The 21888-nt window shown below is 44.8% G+C and overlaps 2 protein-coding genes and 3 long non-coding RNA genes across 11 annotated transcripts; 3 read left to right on the top strand and 2 right to left on the bottom strand.

Annotated features, from left to right (window-relative positions):
* The first annotated feature begins 1391 nt into the window (after window positions 1-1391).
* Window positions 1392-2937, top strand: LOC127349230 (uncharacterized). Its single transcript, XR_007880162.2, has 2 exons — window positions 1392-2430; window positions 2526-2937. It is a non-coding gene; the product is annotated as an uncharacterized lncRNA (long non-coding RNA).
* Window positions 2938-3084: 147 nt separating this feature from the next.
* On the bottom strand, window positions 3085-6412 carry LOC127297125 (uncharacterized). 2 transcript variants are annotated; one of them, XR_007848888.2, is made up of 3 exons: window positions 5873-6412; window positions 3732-4152; window positions 3085-3456 (listed from the first exon to the last, which is right to left on the bottom strand). It is a non-coding gene; the product is annotated as an uncharacterized lncRNA (long non-coding RNA). The 2 variants fall into 2 exon arrangements; XR_007848887.2 differs by lacking the exon at window positions 5873-6412 and having other exon boundaries at window positions 3732-5864.
* Window positions 6413-6565: 153 nt separating this feature from the next.
* LOC127297126 (protein FAR1-RELATED SEQUENCE 5-like) lies at window positions 6566-10689 on the top strand. Of its 5 annotated transcripts, none has more exons than XM_051327400.2 (6): window positions 6595-6934; window positions 7028-7069; window positions 7642-7734; window positions 7824-7948; window positions 8222-9969; window positions 10048-10689. In XM_051327400.2, the coding sequence occupies exons 3-6, from the start codon at window positions 7656-7658 to the stop codon at window positions 10499-10501; spliced, it is 2406 nt and encodes an 801-aa protein (XP_051183360.1). In that variant the 5' UTR covers window positions 6595-6934; window positions 7028-7069; window positions 7642-7655; the 3' UTR covers window positions 10502-10689. The 5 variants fall into 5 exon arrangements, with proteins under 5 accessions (XP_051183363.1, XP_051183360.1, XP_051183361.1 ...); XM_051327401.2 differs by having other exon boundaries at window positions 7018-7069; XM_051327403.2 differs by lacking the exons at window positions 7028-7069; window positions 10048-10689 and having other exon boundaries at window positions 6566-6934; window positions 8222-9474; window positions 9572-9708.
* Window positions 10690-10967: 278 nt separating this feature from the next.
* On the bottom strand, window positions 10968-12191 carry LOC127297127 (uncharacterized). Of its 2 annotated transcripts, XR_007848890.2 has the most exons (4): window positions 11982-12191; window positions 11534-11831; window positions 11377-11422; window positions 10968-11303 (listed from the first exon to the last, which is right to left on the bottom strand). It is a non-coding gene; the product is annotated as an uncharacterized lncRNA (long non-coding RNA). The 2 variants fall into 2 exon arrangements; XR_007848889.2 differs by having other exon boundaries at window positions 11534-12191.
* Window positions 12192-15797: 3606 nt separating this feature from the next.
* On the top strand, window positions 15798-21147 carry LOC127297128 (uncharacterized). The gene is made up of 9 exons (XM_051327405.2): window positions 15798-16300; window positions 17060-17703; window positions 17916-18229; window positions 18393-18507; window positions 18876-18961; window positions 19920-19979; window positions 20079-20156; window positions 20467-20643; window positions 20918-21147. Exons 1-9 carry the CDS (start codon window positions 15891-15893, stop codon window positions 20954-20956), a joined length of 1923 nt encoding a protein of 640 aa, XP_051183365.1. The 5' UTR covers window positions 15798-15890; the 3' UTR covers window positions 20957-21147.
* The last annotated feature ends 741 nt before the right edge of the window (window positions 21148-21888 follow it).

Raw genomic sequence — 21888 nt, 5'->3', positions numbered from 1 at the left:
CAGTGGGTTTCCGTCGGAATCGACGGTTTCCCCGATGAAGATGTGTATGCCGCCAATTGGGATGATGGAGAGCTTGACGGGGTTTGCCCTAGCCGGAATCCAGTACTCATCCGGAGGGACGATCGGCAGATTTCCGGCGTAGAGGACACGCCCCACAGCGATGGTGTCGTCGTAGCTTCCCACGGCGGAACCCTCCCGGTTCCGGCCTCCAGACGCCACAGGCCCCACGGTGGGCGCCAACTGTCGTTGCCTATTCGACGATACCTCGGAGGAGGGATCCTCACGAGGGGGAGAAGAAGTAGGGGCCATAGGGCGGAGTGCACACGGGACGGTGGTACGCGATTTACCCAGCTTCGGAACACCTGCACGATGACAGGGCCTACCGCCGCTTATGCCGAATTATCCGGCGCTTTCGCGTTGTTACAATGAGTTGTGTTTGTGCCTCTAGGGCTCCCGGGATCCGGCTTATAAAGGCGCACGGATCTAGGGTTTACATGGAGAGTCCTAGCCGGATTACAGATAGCCTAGCTACGGTACAATATCTTACCGTGCACGTTACGGATCCGCCTTCCATATACGTCGTACTGGATCCGGGTTCCTCATGGGCCTCCGCGGATCCGGGTTCCTCCTAATGTCGGTACGGATCCGGCTTACTGATCCTGGGCCGGACTTCTTCCTTCATGATCAACAGCAACTGGGCCGCCCGATGGGCCACATGCCTCATCACCATCTGTGGGCCACCCGGGCTTGCCGGATCTAGGCTCTGTCGATGGTACACCCATGAAGTATACCCACAACAAACTTATTTAGAGAAGAAAATGGGAAAGTGGAATATGCCTCCGAGCTAGTTGCTGATCCAACGTCAGTGTGCTAGTCGGCCCAGGCTGGCATTGATGAGGCAAAATGGTCAAATGGGGGTAAATACTGATAGTGTCACAAATATCCGGTAGAATGTGGCGCAAAAAGTTAAATTATGTAACTAATGTCACAAAATCACAAAGAGGGGCAAAAGGTGAAATCCACTCTAAAATGAATCTAGTAATATCAAATTTAGCATGCTAGATATTTCTATAGATCGATGGTCAAACATTAAAATATTTTTATGGTCAAGTTTTAGAAGGCTTACATTTTCGATCATATGTAGTATTGGATTTTCTGTCAAAAGATCAACAACACCATACAGATTCGAGCTCTTTTATGGTGATTGGCACGGAACCTAGGTTCCGTCTAATCTATTTTAGGTTCCGTCTAATCTAAATTTTCATGACCGTTGATTAAAACAGAAATATTTTTTATGTAATTCCTATGATACTTCAACAATCCAAAACATATATCAGAGTGATCGAAAGTAATCGATGGCCATCGATTCATCAAAGTGGACGCTGGTAAAATAGGCTGTGGACCATCTTTCTCTCCCTCTCCTGGTGGCTTCCTTCCTCCATGAGCGGCGGCGCCGCCGTCCTTGTCTCCAGGGGATTCTTGTCGCTGCCACCCCCTCACCCATCCCAGTCACCTGACGAGCGCCGCTGCCCAAGTCACCACCGCCCCCACAGTCACGGCCGCCCCTCCTCATCAGGGAGATCCTGGCCAAGCTCGCCGGACGGCCACGCCTCCCAGGTCGTCGTTCCACGACCTCCGCACGGTCCTCTCAATTTTCGTTCCCCGCGCGTCCACCGTCCTCGTTTTACCCCATGAGTTGCTCCCCAACGCCCTCTTCCCCGTCTGCGCTGCTCCGCCGCCGCCGGGAACGTTCGCGCGTCTCCCAGCTCATCTGCGCTACTCCACCGCCGCCGGGGACGTCCGTATGCCCAGCTCGTCTGCGGTGCTCCGCCGCCGCCGGGGACGTCCGCGCGTATTCCAGCTCCAAGGCCGCTGTCGTCCACGCTAATGACGCCTTCTCGGTACGACTTGATTTGCATACTCTCTCGTGCAGACTGAACTGAGAACCATTTCCTATTTGCAGGCTTTGAGGCGCCAAACTTGAGGTAATTCTATTCCGTTCCAGAATTTTGTCAACTGTGTACCAAACTACCAATAGATTCACACAGGCGTATAGTAGCTTTCGTTAACATCACTCCGAAATGCGCTGGGCTCGTTAGCTATATACTGACAAATTAGATTGATAGGGGAAATACACATGTTCTCTCAGTCTTTCTGTGAAGTGTATTTACTTAATGTTAGTGCTAACTGCTAACCTTCATTCATGAACGACCACTGCTGCTAATACCTATTATTTGCATAGACCCAGTAAACTAAACTTTTCCCATGTAGCTGTCAGCGTTTATCATAGTAAGGAGCGCTCTAAAGTATAAAGCTAGATTGCGACAACAGTTTCTTGTTTTGGACTTTGCAGTATGTAATTGGCAGATCAGATGAGGACTTGCAAACACCCTTTGGCATTGAAATTCTGGACAAACTAACTCAGACTTGGTATTGTACTTCACCATTTATTTTTTGTTTGGGTTCTGCATGCAACTTCTGAACTTCTTTGAAGATAGTCATTCTGACAATTGTTCTCATGCCAGGGTTGTGCCAACAGTAGTTGGGGCTTAGCCTCCATCCAAGTTGCACGAAGCAATTCTTGTAAAGGATGAGAAGATATTGGTTGTTGAGAACTGGACAAAATCCTACAGAAAAAAGATTGAGGAACCGGCTGTCTTGCATTTTGCTTGCACTTAAACTGGAGTAGCAATTTCTGCTCACCCATTTGTCTTTCCCTTTCCCGCTAGTTGAATGTATCATTTTGTTGTGTGAATGTTGTGGAGCAGCAAATATTCTCATCAACATTCTATGAGGAAACATCGCAATGTAACTGAGATTCCATATTGTATTTTATTTCATTGTTTGGAAATGGGAAAGCTGCATTGCATCTGTCTTTCCGTTTCCTGCTAGAATGTATGCCCTCCGCTCCTGAATATAACACGTTTTGAGAGTTCACTCTGTTGTGTGATAGTACTGTGGAGCAGCAAATAGTATTGTCTAAATTCAGTGATGAAACAAAGCAATGAAATTGAGATTCCACATTGCATTTCATTGTTCGAGAAACTGGGAAAGCTACATTGCATTGCATCAACAAATTATAAATGATAAGAGAATAAATTTAGCAAGATAGATAAAAAAAAGGCGTTAAATCGTTCAATCCTTTTGATAACTAGGCATCAGAAGATCACGAGGTACTGATGTTGTCACCATTCATCGGAATAAATTCCAAAATTTGTTATCATCTACGCTCATCCGGCGAATTCAGCCTTTTCCCTACCTCTAATAGTGTATTTATAGTACATAGCCCCCTTTGATCTATATAACTATACAACTTTCTCAGATAATGATGGAAGTTTAGTCAACTATCAATCTTTGTCTGTAACTATTGGAGTTTAATGCCCACATCTTTCGCAGTACCAGTAGAACTTCTCGCTCATTCTTCGCTTTGGCTTCTAGCAGAAGTGACTCATAGTACTGCATTAGCACCAAAACCAAAGTCAGATTCACATCACTTAGTTACCCTCTCAAGTACTATATATCAATGTTATGGTGTGTAGAAGCTTTATAAATATACAGGATCTGCAATTGTGCTTATCTGGTACAAGTGGTTATATTGGAAGTAAAGTAGTTTTACCTCTGCCTTGAACTTTTACCTACCCATATAATCCAAGCAAATAACAAGCGAAAAATCTGCATACCTTTCAATTGCAAAAGCAACAGGCAGTAAGAACATGGTAGCTATTACCCACCTGACTCGCCCGTACTTCCTGCCGCCTCGCGTCAACACTACTCGACTCTGATGTGCATGTCACCATCTACACCTCGCTGTTGTCAAGCGCCATTGATCCAGCACCTGCGAGTCGCGACGATTGCGCACTCTTCGCCACCAGCAAATAGCCAACAGCGCCTCATCCCTCGGAAACAGGGTACTAAACAAGAAAAGTTGCCCTCATTTGCATATCTAAATTAAAGCCAGCAAACGTTAACTGAGAGTTTGAGAAAAAGAACATGATCATCTAGACATGTATTGCATTAATTTTTTGTACAAAGTGATGGGCCTAGAACTTTCCTGCTAGGGAATTCAATAGATGTTCTTTAGCCAGCAAACACTAACGTACCAACATCCGGTGATTCTTCTGCCAATGCAATAGATGTTCCTGCTGTGTTCACCTGGGAACAACAGGGTTAGTAGTGACTTATCACCATCTGCTGCTGATTGGTATTATTTTTTAGATAAAAGGCACTGAAGTGCCCGACTTTGAATTAACAAAGCCAACAACGGCGAGTACGATACACAGTGCTGAACCCAGCTTACAAAACGACACCACACACCCACACGAACTACCGAAGAAGCTACAGCCGGAAGCGCGACCAACAAGCTCAGCCAAAGCGCCTACGAAGACTCGAAGAAGAGCCGGAGTCTACAGTGTCGGGCCGGAGCTCACCCAAGAGCGAGCCATTTTCACGCACGCCTCAACAACACTCCTTCGTCGCAGAAGCGCCACCGGAAGCCGACCACCACCGGGGACCGACCCAAGTTGCTCACAAACCGAACAGCAGCGCCAAGGAAGCTCGACAAGGGAAGGGCACGGAGCAAGCCTTGCCGAGGATCGCCGAAGAACCACCTCCGTCACAACCATCGGTGAGTCTCGCGCTGTGGACTCCAAGACGGTGTCTTCAAGAAGAGCACGACACCGGAGTGCCGCCACCGCCCGATCCAAGGATCTTGGGTTTTCACCCGGACGAAGTAGAGGGACGGAGATTAGCCTCACGGCGCCTTCAACAAGGGAACGCCGTCCGCGGACGCCGCCGCCGTGGCCCGAGGGGCAAAGGTTTCCCTTTGGCACCATCACCATCCTCTACACCCCACAACACTCAACTCGCCGACCACCACGCCGCCCTCACGGCCGTGGTCACCGGCCAGCACCAGAGTCATTGGCTCGCCCGCCAACCAACATGACTCCCACCTTCCAGGGCCGCCGCCCCGGCTTCCCAACTCGACACCGGGCGGACAGGAAAAAAGAGGAGGAGCGTCGCATCGAGGCCGTCGGACGCCAAACGAGGGGCAGGCCGGCCATCGCCCCCGACACCGCAACCGGGGATCACCACCTGCAGCCCCCATGGCTGCCGGAGATCTGCAGATCTGGGCGAAGATGGGCTCGAAACGGGCCCGGGGCCCCTGCCCCGATCCGGACTCGAGGCGGCCAGATCCCTCTAGGCCGCAGCACCCCACCACGCCGGAACTCCACCGCTTCACGCCGGACGGGCGCCGCGCCACCGCACGCCGCGCCAGGCACCTACCCGCGTCGCCCTCATCTTCCTCCGCCCGCCCAGGCCGGAGCTCGCGCCTCCCGCCACCATGGCCGCTTCGGAGAACTGCCGCCGTCGCGAGCGCGCCCAGCCGCCGATGTCTCCACGCCGTCGTCGAAGGACCGCGCCGCCGCGCCCACCGCACCGCGCGGCGCCCTCACCAGCCGCCGAGGCCCGCGCCTCCACCACCGAGCGAGGGAGAAGAAGGGCCCCGCCGCCGCCTGCGCCGCGCGGGCTTTGCCCGGCGACGCCCTCAGGCGGCGGCGAGGGAGGGGGAGGGGTGTGGAGGGGGTCGAAGGGGCGGCGCCGCCAGGGACCCTCGGTCGCTCGCGGGAGCGACGCGAGAGCCAACCCTCCGTTTGGTTGTTGTTCCTGATTGGTATTATTTCCCGCTGCACTGTCAAATTCGATAAAATTTTAAAACTGCTACTATCTAGAGGCTTGCATAGGCTTGATATCCATAAAACATAGCATCAAAGAATACATACCTTGCAAGCTTTCATCATTGGTTGCAGAAAGGATGTTCTGAAAAATAGAGCTCCAGCGAGACGGGAAAAACTTACAAGGAGTTGTAACTTACATGATATTAATGTCCACCGCCGCCACTGCTCCTCCCCTCGCCGGCCATATCCAACGCCGCAGCCGCTGCTCCTCCCCTCGCTGGTCTCGACAAACGCCGCAGCCGCCGCTCCTCCCCTCGTTGGCTTCGACCAACGCCGCCGCTCCTCCCCTCGCCGGGTGCCTCCGCTGTCCCCTCCACCCCGCGTTGCCATCCGTCGCGGAGATCGACGGGAGAGACCACTGTGGATGCCGCCTCAGACGCTTCAGTTCGTCGCCGTCCCCTCCCCTCCGTCGCCGGGACTGGTCCGTCATCTTCCCCTCCTCTCCGTCGCCTTCCTCTTCCCTCCGACGCGGCCCCCTCCCCTCTGTCCCCTTCCACTCCCCTCCGACGCGCCCCCTCCCCTTCGTCGCGCGGCTCGTCGGGAGGCCCGTGCCCTCTCCTCCGTCGCTGGGGCAGACCACATCCAGCGAGAGTGAGAGATGAGGGACGGAGAGGATGAGAGAGTGGGAGATTTGGCCGGTGAGTTAGGGGCTGTTTGGTTTGTGCCCCAGCCCGCCACGCCAAATCATGGGCAAGCCAAAAAAATTGGTGAAGGATTTGCCCGCCCCACTTTTGCCAACGCGTGGGCACAAAAACTAGAGCCGGAACCAAAATTTTGGCGTGGCTGAGCAAAGACGGCTTTAATCCGGGGGGCACTTGTATGAGATCTGGGCATAACGTGCGATCGAAGGATCGAGTATTCTGGACCATTTGATGTGAAATCTGTGGCACAGATCGGGCTTTTAGATCTGGTGGAACATTTTTTGCATCAAACACCCCGTTCTACTCCATATTTCGGTTCTGTATCCTTCCACCCCCACGCGCTCTGTTCAGCCCTAGTTCCCAAATCAACCTCCAGTCCAGGCGAAGCCGACGGCGATAGTGGCGTTCCGCCGTTCCCCATCCTGTGCCGGCGTGTACCGACGGAGACAACGACATTCCTTCCTTCTTCCCCTCTCTCGTGCGGCGGCAATGGAGGCCTAGCGACGGTGGCTGCAGCTCGTCAAGCGAGCTTGGGACGGCGCCACAAAATCGCCCACGGTTCGTTGTGCTTTTTCCTGAAATCTATTGAGTTCCTTATCTAATTTGGGCCCTGCTACTAATATCTTACATTCTCCGACAAGGATTCAAAAGGAAACTACACAGTTTTGCGTTCTGTCGTTTTCACTCACAGTAGTAAGTACTACCTCTGTTCGGTTTTAACTGACGCATGGACACATCACAAATGAAGTAGCAGTGGTTCTAATTAAGGTCAATTAAATACAAATGGAGGGAGTAATATTTGTAACTATTTTGATACCAGTTCTGATAATGAAATGAAGAGAAAACTTTGCTGCATTAAATTATGCTCTTTGGTATGAGAAATATTCAGATATGCCTATGTTCTTCTATTTTTCTTCACTTCTAGGTTTCTGTAGAAGAACATGTTAATTCACCTAAATTACCATGCAATAATTAGGACGCGAAGTGTATACACCGATGGCAGGAATCTTCTTTTATGGCACCATGTATTTCTTCCTAGTTTTCCACCATGTAGTGAAATCAACTTATTTTTTTATCTGATTTTGATGCTTTATGGTATGTAATACGGTCAGTTAAGTGGTTCAGTAACCTTCTCTAATATGAATGCATTACCTTTAGACATGATCCGGTTCTTGGCATGTGTCTTGTTTTGTACTCACGATAGGTAAAGAGAAAAAGAATTCATTGGATTTTACTGTCCTGTTACTGATATGAAACTAATACAGAATTGTTCTTCTAAATGGAGGGGACCAGTGCAACCTCACCATCACCAATCCTTGCATGCCCGCCCAATCCGCGTACCGTACCAACTATCTCAGGTAAGTTTTTTGGTGTCAATAGTGCCAATATTTCTGGTTCTTCATGATAATCATGTGTGCTTCAGCTCAGTCTTTTATTTATTTTGCAGACTCAGTCAATAGCTTCGGAATGACAGAATTAAGTGATGCCAACTCTTTTTCAGAGATTAATTCTAGGATGCTTCCTCTTAGTGAATTCTCTACGCCCAAGAAGAGACAATGCTTTTCGCAAGATGTAAGTGTACTGCTGATTGTATGCTTTTTTTGCACAATTCAAATCTACACTTTATAGTGGTCACTGGCTTTCGAGTGTTTACGTTTGGCATGAGCACATGAGATCTCATAACTATATTTTCTCAAACTGAAGAAACAAGTGCTATTACCCGAAAACCACGATGAATGTAAATCTCTAGAATCATTTGGCATGTTTGATACAGAGAGCTTACATGCATATGTGTGCTCGATCTTCGTAACTATGAAAGCTGTGTTGACCTGTTCATCTTTCCAGGGCTCATTGCATAAACCAGTGTGCGACGAGGCAATAAAACCAATGGTAGGCATGAGATTTGATGACATTGCTTCTGTAGAGGCATTTTACAAGAACTATGCACACCACGTGGGATTTGGTGTCCGTCTTGGGTCACAAAGGATGGTGAACAATGTAATTCACTGGAAGCGTTTCTTATGCGCAAGGGAGGGATACCGTTCCACAAAAGATACTCATACTGTTGACTACTTGGATAAAAATGCTTCAAATAAAAGGCGCAAGGTCAAAATAACAAGGTGTGGATGTGATGCTCATATTTACGTCAATCGGGATAGTGAAGGCAAATATAACATAGCTTCAATGGTTGAGCACCACAATCATGAACTAGTGTCCCCTAGAAAGCAACACCTGATTAGATCAAACAGGAAAGTAAGTGAGAGAGCCAAATTAACACTATTTGATTGCCACAAAGCTAGCATTGGACCAGCCCAAGCATATAGGTTACTTCATGTTGGTGCAGGGGCATTTGACGGTGTGGGATGCACGAAGAAAGACTTGCAGAATTACTATTCAGAGTTCAAAAATAAAATCAAGAATTGCGATGCTCAAATGCTAGTGGACCAGTTTGGTAGATTGAAGCAACTCAATGCTGCTTTTTTCTTTGAGTATGATGTCGATGAAGATGGTACATTATTGCGTTTGTTTTGGGCAGATGCAACTAGTAGGAAAAATTACAGTCATTTCCATGACGTGCTGTCCTTTGATTCCACATACAGCACTAACCAATACAACTATATCTTTGCACCATTCACTGGTATCAACCATCATATGCAAAGTGTATTTCTGGGTGGCGGATTTTTACTGAATGAGGCGACAGAGGACTACAAATGGTTGTTCGAGGCATTTCTTAAATCCATGGGTGGGGTCGCTCCTGGAGTTATCATAACGGATGAGAGTGGCAGCATGAGGAATGCTATTGAGGCAATTCTCCCTAACACAGTGCATCGATTGTGCATGTGGCACATTATGCGGAAGGTTCCTGACAAGGTCCCGCTGGAATTAAGAACCAACGAATATTTCTACAAGTGGTTGAATTCTTGTGTGTGGAATTCTGAAACACCTACAGAATTTGAGGAAAGTTGGAAGAATGTGATGTCAAGATTTGACTTGGAAACTAATGAATGGTTTGGAAAATGTTACCATATCCGTGGGTCATGGGTGCCGGCATACTTCATGGACATTCCCCTAGCTGGTATTCTCAGAACCACCTCCAGGTCAGAGAGTGAAAACTCATTTTTCAAGAATTTCATTCGTCGCAAGCTTGCTTTTGTTGAGTTTTGGCTAAGGTTTGACACAGCCCTGAAATGTCAGAGACAAGAGGAGTTGGTTGCTGACCACACGAGCTTACACACAACGCCCAGATTGATGACATGTTGGGAAATAGAAAGACATGGTAGCTTGATATTCACTCATGAGGTTTTTAACTTGTTTCAGTCCGAGGTACTTGCTGCTAGAGAGCATTGTGATGTCCAGGACACAAAGGATGTGGGGGATCTCAAAATCATGTCCGTTAGTGATCAAAGTCACCCAAAAAACAGGGTAAGAGAAGTTAATTTACAAACAACAACCATGATAACCAAATGTTCGTGTATGCTTTTTGAGAACAAGGGAATTGTGTGCCGCCATGTCATACGTGTCCTGAGGGGAGCAAAGATAAATGAACTTCCAAATTTTTATATACTCAAAAGATGGGAGAAGATGTGCAAAAGGTAATTTTAATTCCATATCTATAGTGAATATTTGATTGATTTAAGACTGTTCACGTTCTAACTTGTATTTTCCTATAGAGACATTGTCTATGATGGAGATGGAAATCCACTTGATGATAATCCCATTGACTATGTTGACATGGAAACAAGACGAAAGATCTCGGTAGCACGGAACAAATTTGAAGATCTCATCCGACATGCGAAAAACTCAAGTGGAGGACTGGACTTGCTCCATTCGGGTCTGTGTGATTTGGAATCAACTATTTCCCAGTCTACGCTTGCTGTAGCTCATACTTCACAACAAGAACAAGAATCATTTGTTGGTAGCTCCTTCCCTACCCAAGTTGATATCCTAACACCTACCAATATCGACGCAAGAGGCACATGCTCGAGAATTAAGGGCCATCGAGACAAGGAAAAGAAGGCACAGCCAAAGAAAAAATTAGGTGTTACTGTACGGGTGCCACGCGTTTGCGGCACATGCAAAGAACTTGTGCTACATGACAGCCGTAAATGTCCGAAGAAAAAATGAAAATGTTTATCTTTTCATGGTCCTTAAATCACTGTATATAAGCTAGTGTTGGATTGTTCATCGCTTCACATCTCATGTTGTTGGGAGCTCTGTATACTATGTAGTGAGCTGAAAAACTGGTTCAATGGGCATAGTAACTCGTCAGCACATATGTTCTAAATTCACTTATGAATTTCTCTGTTTATTCATTAGCTGGTATGGATTTAAATGTTAATAGTGGGGACACAGAAAAGAGTACATAGATTAATTACCTAATATTTTGAATGAACCACTTCTTCTCAGGTACCAATTTCCTGAATCTTCAGTCTTTTATTTCCATAGATAGATGAAACATTCAGTTTCTGTTGGGAAGCATTACATCAATCTCTCATACATCTTAGTGTTGAAGCACATTTACGGTTCAGTATCTGAATGCTGAAAATGCAATGAAGTGTGGAATGCCCATCTCAGCTGGCCTACTGGTCCATCTCACAAACTAGTAAACTGCTTCTCTGATTTTGTAACTACAATCAGTGACATGCATACAGAACTCGCTTTTGCTCACAAGAAGACTTTACTGTTTGCGTATATAGCTAAATTTCAGCATAACAATCATCTAATACAAGATCACATACATCTGGATAAACAAAATGTCATGATACACTAGAGATGCAAGTGTGAATACGATGCCGGGCCTCCTGCTCTGCACTCCTCTTCTTCTGTAGAGATTTCTTTAAGCCTCCACCCTTCTTCCGCTTCGCCGTCGTCCCAGCTGCGGACTCTTGCCTCATCCGCTTCCTTGCTCTGGTCTCAACCCCATAATCTGCAAGTTGCAATTAATAAATATAAATCCTTAAGCATATTGTTCTGAGCCCTATGGTGCAAAATCCTCTTACTTGTGTGCACCTCTCCAGCAGGTGAATCCCATCATATCATCACCTTCTATAAAATAAGAAGACACAAAGATAAGCTTAGTAAGATACCACAACCACCACACAACCTTTGTGTGAGCAATTTTCAGGTTTTCTGTTAGCAAAGGAAGAACACACTTACTGTGCAATATCAAGTTTTCAGGGCAACAGTATTCTTCATGTTTATGTGCTGACGATTGGAGTAAGCTGCGGCTTTCCTTATTTTCTTGTGATGACCCTTCCTAGGAGCATGCACCATTAACCTGTGATGCTGATCCATGTATGCTATGGCTAATTTCCTTGTCGTCGTGTGACCCAGTGGGCTGAAGTTTTCATTTTTCTTGAATGGCAAAGCCAATCCACTAACATTTCCATTTTCCAGGCTTGATCTGGGAGGGGAGGTGGGTTTCTTTGTTTCTCCAGATAGTCCTCCACCCAGTCTACAACATAATGTCATCAATGTGGGATCAAATATCGAAAATTAGAACAACATCTAGATCATCCAATCCGAAATAAAAGTATCTGAAAAGTCTATCTCGCAGCCGTGCGGATGTGGATCGGGATCTTGTTGCGCGGGGAAGAGGATCTACCAGCAAGATCTAGGGGCGGACCAAGTTGGCTTGACGCCCTGTAGCCGCCATCGCTAGGACGCCATTGTCGCCACATGAGAGAAGGGGTGATGGAGCTGTCTTCCTCAATACACATCGGGACCAGGTGGGGATGGATTGATACAACATCTGGAGCCGCCGCCATCGCCGCCGGCTTCGCTGATGTGGGCACAGGGTCGACTAAAACGTGATGGTACAGGAAGATGCAGAAATAGAGAGGATAACGGGGGCTTGTATACAAAAATGTTCCACCAGATCCAGTAATCCGATCTGTACCACATGTTCCACATCTAATGGTCCAGATTGCTGGATCCTACCATCGCACGCTATGCCCACATCTCATACAAGTCGTGCCCGCTTTAATCCAAACACTAGCCCATGATGCTAGTCAACGCCCAAATTTTGGCCACAATCCAAACAGATCCTAATTAGTATTAAAATTTTGGCGAGAACAGTACGAGCTTATATGATCAATTTTTTGTTGCTTTAAGATTTATGTAGTATCATCATCTGATTTGACCGCTTAAAAGGATGTTTGTATTTTATAATATTCCCAAATAATATTTGAGGTTCCGGTCCCACCGAATTTGGTTCCGGTCCCGTAATTTTGGTTCCGTCAGTTTGGTTCCGTCTAATTATCACCGTTAGATCGGGGCAAATGGACGGTTATTAAAAATGTCAATCACTCTAAAACTTGTATATAGATTCAAGCAAAACAATGCTCTTAAATAATGTTTGTGTCATCGTCATTATGTATGTGGCTTAGCTAGGGGTGGGAACTAATGTGGATAATTCAAATTATCTGACATTCGTATTAGAGAAATTGAAAATGGATGTGAAAATGTCCGAACCCATACGAGAATGGAAATGGATGTCGGAGATATCTCGATTCGTTTTACAAATTTTAAAAATGTGGTACTGAAGTTCGCAGGCGATGTGGATATGGTAATGGATATATTTGTATTATGAGCCAATTTTAGTAATACTATCCCAGTGAGCGAATTACCAAACCTACAAAAAACTAACAAAGTGGTCAAATGTGTTTCCCTTTGATTGAACTTGAAAATATTGTGTATTTATTAGTATATTTATCTCTCTATCTTTCTATAGTTGACTCGTTATAAGACACAAGCATGTTATTTAGTTATATTCGTATTCTTTTCGAATTGGAAAACATCTGGTATGCATCCATATTTGAATAACATCCGTTCCGCATTTGTATTGACAACATATGTATTTGCATCGGTATTGGTTTTAACAGGCATTAAAGCCCAACTTTATAACTTAATAAAGCCCGGTAGTTCAGTACAAGGTCAACACTATTGTGGCGTACAGTTAGCTAAAAGTTTAAACAAACAACTAAAAAGATGAACCTAGACGAAGAAAAAAAAACAGGGTCTGCCTCCCCAACGACAAGCCGACGCAACTAAGATCTTGAATCACTTGATCTCAGGGATGCCCTGTAAGCTCGCTTGCCATCCAACTTAGCCCTTCCTTATCCCGGACGTTGGCTCTTAGACTCCACTGCTGTAAGAATATGATAGTTTTATACATCATGTCAGTGGGATGGTTAATACATTTCCTCTCGATAAAGAGCTTATTTCTAATATTTCATAGGGTCCAAGATTAAGCCAAGAATAACACGCAAAGCAATCTACGCGGTAAACCGAGACTATGGCATGAAACTGAGAGACGTTCGCGGGGCACCAATTGCACCCATGAATTTTCCATAGCACACTCCACACAAACTTCTCTAAGGAGCAAGTAAAGAAGATGTGAGTCGCATCTTGAAGCGTACCACATCATGGCACATGCATTCAAGAGGGGCAATTTTAACCGCAATTTTAAGGATTGTAAACTTCAGCGGAACTTTGGATTTCCAAATATCTTTGGGGTGAGTAATTGTCGCCCCTTGCGATAGTTGCCTATACATGGAGTTCGTGGAGTAGCAGCCAGAAGGTTCTAGATGCCAGCTTATCTAGTGGCTGCCTCGAGCGCCCTCCCAACCTGGTCAAAGGTTCTACGAACGTTATGCAAGTCCTCACTGGAGTAGGCATGTGCATAGAGATGAGCTGGTTGTCACAGACGGCGAACAACTGCGGGAAAGTGGTTCTCCAGTGTGGCATTCCCATGCTACTAATCAAGCCAGATCCAAGTATGTACCCCATCATTCACACTATGTTTGGCCCCAAGATTAGAGTGGTTATTAACATTGTGTAAACTTTTCTAGAACTGTGGGCCCCTCTTGGAGAGAGCCTAGAACAAATCATTGATGTCATAGTACTTGGCTCTGATTAGCCTTGCCAAAAACGCATCGCCTCCCTGGTAGAGTTTCCAAACCCACTTAAGAAGTAGGGCAATGTTAATTTTTTTGGAATTCACCAGTTTCCATCCCCCAACATCTTTGGGTCTACACACCGCAGGCTAGTTCACCATGTGGTCCACAGCCATCCCAAGAGAATATGGACCGAAAAATGCCCATCACAAAAATAGGAAGGTTTTCAAGGCATGCATTGAATAAGATTAACCTACCCCTGAGGATATTAATCTACTAAGCAAAGGTTTGATTTTACCGGCTAAGTTGTGCGCAAGGAAGAGCCATTTCTCTACAACAAGGTTCATGCCCGAGATAGGCAAGCCTAAATACATAAATGGGAAAGCTCCAAGTGGCAAGCCTAAATACATAAATGGGAAAGCTCCAAGTTTGCAGTCAAACTTGTTGGCCATGCTGCTTTGTTCAGCTATCGGTTGCCCCATGACAATAACTTCGCTCTTATGGTAGTTGATTTTGAGCCCCGACATGTCCTCAAAGAACATGAGGAGGAATTTGAGATTAGCAATACCCGCTTAGGTATTTTGCATAGGGATGAGCGTGTCATATGTGTATTGCAAGTGGGTAATGCCCCCTGGGATCAAGTGGGTGATGACTCCCAAGTGCGGGAGATCAATTGTACTTTTGATTAAGAAAGGCCATCGAATTCACGAGGAGCTGAATGTATTGGTTAGCAGATTTAAGAAGCAAATAATAATAATAAAGTAGTTGTTTTGGTGTTTTGAGTGTATAGTTTGCAATAAAGTAAAATGTAGAAAGTAAATTGCAATTTGTAAATGTTCTCAATAAGAGAAAGCCCAATCCTCTATGCACCAAAAGGACAAGCTCAGGTTTGTGTGTGCTTATATGAGATAAGTCTTCCCGATGGTGGCATGAATTTACTAGCACCAGAGTTTTACACAACATGGTAAATATTTTGTCAAATCTCATTCAATTAGGAGCGGAGCCTAAATTAGGTGCAGCCATAAATATGAGCAAATACACCCCTTATGATGGGTCGAGAGCCATTTTCATGTGCAGTAGAATCATTAAGACATAAATGCACCATCATAGCAACAAGATCATTGGTCGCCGACATAAACCCCTCTAATGCTAGTATTGAAAAACGGTTTCTATCATCCTGTCCCTTTCTATAAGCCCTATGATCCCATATAGGTGAAGTAATATGCAATCGAAGTTTGCATAAAACCATCATAGAACAACATAAAAGATAAAAATTTAGCAAATACTCATTGCACATCATATAAAATCATAGACATATCATCTTATACCCTCGGGAACATGAAAAACTACTCGATCACAATAATCTAATAAAAAAAATCGTGTGCATCCTTTGGATGCAGAAGCTGAGACGATATTTCTCCCATTTCGAAAAAAAAAAAGTTAAACATGCATGTGGAGGCAACGGATAAGTAGCTCCGGGCCGTCGATGCCGACGTCGGTGTCAGACACCGCTGCAAAAACCGCAGCCATGCGAAATTCCCAGCGACGCTCACCGCCACAAATCCCCCACGACCACCACCTGCTCGACCATCCTCCGCTCTGCCACACGCGTCGCCATGGCCGGCGCCGGCGCGCCGCCGCGCGGGTCCGACGTGGACTTCGCCGACGTCTTCGGCGGCCCGCCCCGCCGTTCCTCCGGGAGCGAGCGCGTGCGGCGCTCCTCGCTGGACTCGTCCGCGTCGAGGGCGCGGAGCGGGGCCGAGGAGAGGCCCGTGTTCGGGGACCGCACCAGCTCCGGCTCGGCCTCCAGGGCGCGCAGCGGGGCAGAGAGCGGGCTCGGTGACAGGCCCGTGTTCGGGGAGCGCACCAGCTCCGAACGGAGGCAGCTCGGCCAGGAGTTCTACAGGGACATATTCCCGGGCGGTGAGCCCATGTCCCCCAGGCGGGGCGGCACCTCCGGCGATCGGGACGTGTTTGGCGCGCCGGCGTCGCCCGGGCCCACCACCCCGGGCCGCCTGCGGTCGAGGTATTTGGCTTTGTGCCTACCGAGTTTTTCATACTCAAGTCATATGAACAATATGTATGGGTTCTTCCTATTGTTCTTAGTATCAATTGTAGAAATTCTCACGCTAAGAAATGTGAATCGTTGATATGTAAGTTATGAAAATAGACAACTTACAGTTGAAGACAATTTAGTTTCGGTCATGGAATTTAAACACAAAATTGATTTTTTTTTAAAGATGATTGAGCATTGGAACACTCTTATCTGTTCTAAATCGGCTGAGATGTTGTGGTGACACTGAAGGCATTGACCATCACCTAGTTTGGTGCGCCGTTCACGGACTTTCTGGTCGAGTCTGCTGGACTGCTCGGCTTATGCTCGTTAAGGTCCTTCCATCCACTGAGTTCAAGGATTAGTGGATGAGTGTAAATGAACTTTGATTAAGTGGCAGGAGTGGTATCGGCAGTTTCGCCATTGTGAAGCGTAAGGAACGAAACAGCAAGACCTTTGTTCCTTCAACAACATGGCTGTGTTCCCTGTCCCATGTCATCTAGTTGACCAAGGATGATTTTACACTATACAGCACAGCCTGGGTGAGGGAATTGGGTTGTCTGATTGCATAGTACAGTTTTCCATTTCCTTCTGTTTTTTTCCTTTTCTTTTCTTTTATTTTTTTTGCTTGAGTTGTTATTCGAGTTGCACTTCCCCTGTGTTGTCTCTAAAATAACTTCTATCTCGAACTATACATCATACTTTATTTAATTTTACTTTATTCGCTTGCAGCTTCTCCATGAAGTTCAGCAGAGGTGTGGACAATTCGGTGCCTACTTCTCCATCCTGCCATATATCCAACAAAAATGATGATGACACGCCTTATGCTTATAGTGTTCCAGCTTCACCGAATTCATCCACAAGCAGTTTTCTTGCCCAAGGGGCATCGCAGCAGGATTCAAAGAAGAATCCCTTTTCATGGCATCGATATCCTTTCCTTTCCCGGTTCCGTTCTCAAAGTGGAGATAAGAAGGACACTTCTCAATATGATAACTCTATGGCCAGTGAATGTGAATGGACTCCTGTTGGCTCAGAAAGCTTCACCAACAGTAACAAGTTCCATTTTTCATTCTATAAGTGGGCTGGTAAAGGAGCTTTGTTGATGTTGCCAGCTAGTGTGCAGGAAAAAGATGGAAATGTTATTGGAATTAGAAGCTTCCCTCAAGTTGTTCTGCAAGGCATTGACCTAATTGATGAGGAAGAAAGCATGTCAACCGCCACGGCTGCATCAAAAAGTCAGACCGACTATGAAGATTACAAGTCTGGGAAGGATGACTTGTTTGAAAGAAAACATAGTATAAACTCAACAACCAAGGATGAAGCTATTTCTTTAGTCTTTGATGAGTACATGCAGGGTGCTAAAACCAAAGAAACAGGTATTATTCTATTTAGATTCCACACACATGTCATTACTGAAGCATATTTTAGCTAGTAATTTAGTCTTTATTTGTTTCTCTGTCACCTCTTGTAACTTCTGTACCAGAAGAGGGCATGCCTTTTTTCTAACAGAGTACTCTAAACTGTATTGATGTCATTTTGATATAAATTTGTGGATAGATGGATTGAAGCCCACGTTCTTTCTGTGCAGGAACAAAGTCTGGTACCAGTAATGCGAAGAGCAATGTATCAGCAGCTAGCCCTAGCACACAGCGTTCACGACCACCTTCAGGAGAGAAAAGTCGTGGTACCAGAGTGCTGAAGGATTTCATCAAAATATTTAGTCCTGAGAGCTCACCAAAACGAAAAAAAGCACCTGAAGCTCAAGATCAGATATCCAGTGGAAAAAATGGAAGCAAAGGTGGAGTTGAAGATAAATTTAGCATATCTGGTTTGGAGACTGACGAGGATATTAAGACAGATAGAACGACCAATCGGAATGCATTTTCTGCTGCACCTTCTCAAGTAAGTCAAAACCGGGTGGTTATATTGCCTGGATACTCAGTGAATGCCGATCAAGCTCGGAATTATAAATGCGTGAAATTTCCTTTTTTACTAATTTTTAATAAGATAGGAAGTTTGACATTACGCAGATACTTCATTCTGATTAATCTGTTATATCTGTCAGATGAGTGAAGTACAATCTAAGACGGAGAAACCGGTCCTTACAGTGGATAATGAAATGCACACAAGAACAGGCAAACCCGCCGGAAAGGAAGATGTTAAACCGCTATCTCCTGATGGTAAGTATACCTGTGCTGTGAGGCTGTGAATGAATTAGTGAATCCAGCCTGTGAATTATTTTTGCTTTCTAGGAATAAGTGAATAACTTTAATCAGTAAGTCATTGTTTTTTTCCAATACTCCTGCAGCCTATAAAACCATATCATAGCTCTTTTCTTATCTTTGGATGTTCAACTGTAACATATTGGGGCTTGTAATACTCGGTGTAGTACTGTAGGTTGTTTATTAATATTTGGTTGTAAATTTCTCCTCATGTTGGTTTGTAAGAGCATGTTTGTATGATAGTTGGCATCATTATTTTATTACTGAACTTGTGTTACTAGTGTAATCTCCAAGAGCTCACTCATGCTTGTTGTTGTGTTTGTTAGAGTCGATCCATGTTGAAACAGAAGAAAAAGTGTGTGACACAATAGGTCATGAAGAGAGTCACATGGAAGATCTTGAAGGATGTGTGGTATGTGCAAAGTCTCCCTGTCATTCAAAAAATTGAATTTTTGTAGGTCTGAACAAATATCATTGGTAATGTTGGTCTGTCACTAAACAACGATGCTGACCAGCTATCTTGTTAACACAAACTGGTTACAGTAATTGGTATGTAAATAAATCCGAAGGGCCCTGAAAGTCAAAGTTCCATCATTGGACTGGAATAACCATATAGGTCTACTACACAAGGTGACTGATTGATTTGCAGCTAGTTAATTGCTGACCGACATGTCTTTTAATGAGACACTGTGAAAGGTTGTGGCATAAGCCCATGACATTTAGGAATTGGCCAATTACATTGCTAATTGACAGTTTTCGCTGGCTTGCAGAGCCCTCTTGACTGTGTAAACGTTTTAACACCTTTTCTCTTTTAAAAGGTATTACGAAACAGTATGCCTAGACGCAAACAACACAAATCTTGAGCATAACCATATAGGTTGTCATCTGAAAATCGCACGGCAATGGCATGGAGAGCCCTAACTGTAGCACCAAACCTTTCTTGTTTAACTAATGTCTGATAAAGGCCTTCGGTGAGTAAAACTGGTTACATTTGGATAAGTTGCTACCCTCCAACACAATAAGACAGCACAGATCCACTCCCAGTTATGCCTGTGGAAATCCATTCAAGTGCCATACCTGCTATAGTTTGCAATTTAATTCAGGGACAACATGGGAAGGAACAATATCAACAATAGGAAATGGTGTAAGAAATTAGCTTAAAATATATTTTCTTAATTTATACCATGGAACCTATAGTGATAGTTCATTCTCAGAAACGACCAGCATTTCAGCAGTTCGTCATTAAATTTTGGAAACCAGACTAATGAAAGTGCCTGTCTCCCTAACAAAAGATAAATAGTTGCTCAGCCTTGAGAGTTTTTGCCTAACCAAAAAAAATTATGTTTACCATATCTCATTTTACAAACTAGGTTGAACAGTTCGAGGAAGGTCAGATTCTTCAAGATGACAAGGAAAAGGAGCAAATAAAGGTACTACACAGAATGGGAATCGGAGTACACAGCTTGTTGCTTCTTTCCCATTACCTTTCTGTTCTATTTTTCAGCTTTTTTTTGCTTGTTTCAATGTAGATATCTGAATCCAAAATCCGGGAATGGTCACGTGGAAAAGAAGGAAACATTCGGTCATTGCTTTCCACACTGCAACTTGTAAGTGCAAGAGTATCTTTAGCATGTAATCAATAGTGTATGCTAACTCTGAATTCCCTGCAGCAATGTTCCAACCCCACATTTGCAAAAGAAATAACTCACCTTTTGCATTAATCAGTTTTTAAAAGAAGTTACTATACTTTCATGGTGCATTGAAGATCAGTGCCCCATGTAATGTGCATGTCGTTTTCTCTGTCTTCCTCGCTAACATTTTTCAGAAGAAAGATTTTTCCTCCAATTTTCTTCTTTAGAGTATGATATGATGAAATCAGGGTCAAGTTTGTTTGTTTAACTTCATTCGCTTCTGTAGGTTCTGTGGCCTGAGAGTGGATGGAAACCAGTTCCATTGGTTAACATAATTGAAGGAGCTGGGGTTAAGAAAGCTTATCAGAAGGCATTGTTATGTCTTCATCCAGATAAGTTGCAACAGCGGGGAGCTGCCGTGCATCAAAAGTACATAGCAGAAAAGGTTTTTGACATTCTACAGGTACCTGGATTTATCCCAAATACCTATATGTAAAACAAAACAAAACAAAAAGGAAAAAAAACACCTTTTCTGAATGGCTAGGAGTTCGTAACAACTGGTGACATTACATATACGATTTTTTGCCCTCTTTTTTGAGAGAGTGAAACTCTTAACATCTAAACCTGTTCTATAGAGGTGATGGGCCGTAACTTTTATTATGCATATATATTTCTGTGATGACAAATTAACAGATTTGTTTAACCAAAATTTACGTGATACCCTTTTGTTTATGCAGGAGGCATGGAAGGAGTTCAATTCAGTCAGTTTTGGATAGTATTTCATAGCTTTTACATTGGTTTGGTTCCACCATACTTCCTTGGGACATGCTGCTTCCTGTCCAGCGTGTCTAAACTGTATCCAGCAGTGCCAAAATTAACATGGATAAGCTTAACTAAATATTTGTGTATGGGTAGCCATGGTACGACGACATTTTTTTTATGATGGTGAACCGTGCTCTATGATTTTGTTTTCATGTATACAAGTGTGAATCTGGAGAACCGGCCAATGCTGTCTTTTTTTTTTCAAAACTCACAATTTCAGTGTTTTCTTAAACTAAGGCAAAAGGTTTGTCTTATCTATTAATTACGCTGGGTACGGGGGCTCTTTCGTAGTGAGATCTACAGTCCCACCAAACCGATTTAGTACACTATCCTACTATTTCTCGGTAAATCTTGTTACTCTTGGGTTCCTTCGAACAATAGATGGAAGAGGTCGTCTCGGAGCTTGTCCTTGGTGTTTTGAAGCTCCGTGATTGTTCCTTGGAGCCTCCTATTCAGTTGTGCATATTGCCCCAACCTTTTTGTAAAAGTCTCGGTCACCGCTTTGCTAGTACTTCATGTATATCTTGGGCTTATGACACTGCTCCCGATGCCTCCTTCTCTTGCTTTTTCTTCAAATCTCTTGGGTGTTGCCCTCATCCTTCACAACCGAATAACCTTGTCTAGTACTTCATGTATATCTTCGGCTTATGACACTGCTCCCGATGCCTCCTGCTCTCGATTTTTCTTCAAATCTCTAGGGTGTTGCCCTTATCCTCGCCACGGTCTTTGTTCATGTGAAAACCAGTTCCTTCATGTGATAAGCTAGTGGTACTAACACATGAACTGAAGAGTTCCCACACGAATACACGTAAAACTGTAGTGAAAGAAGATCCTTGCTATATAAATGCCCGAATGGAAGTTGGAGGATGAAACTTGTTTGATTCTA

Source organism: Lolium perenne, chromosome 4 (genome assembly GCF_019359855.2).
Source record: "Lolium perenne isolate Kyuss_39 chromosome 4, Kyuss_2.0, whole genome shotgun sequence".
Taxonomy (NCBI): Eukaryota; Viridiplantae; Streptophyta; class Magnoliopsida; order Poales; family Poaceae; genus Lolium; species Lolium perenne.
The sequence above is the reverse complement of the archived record's forward strand: the minus strand, read 5'-3'. Positions and strand labels throughout refer to the sequence as shown.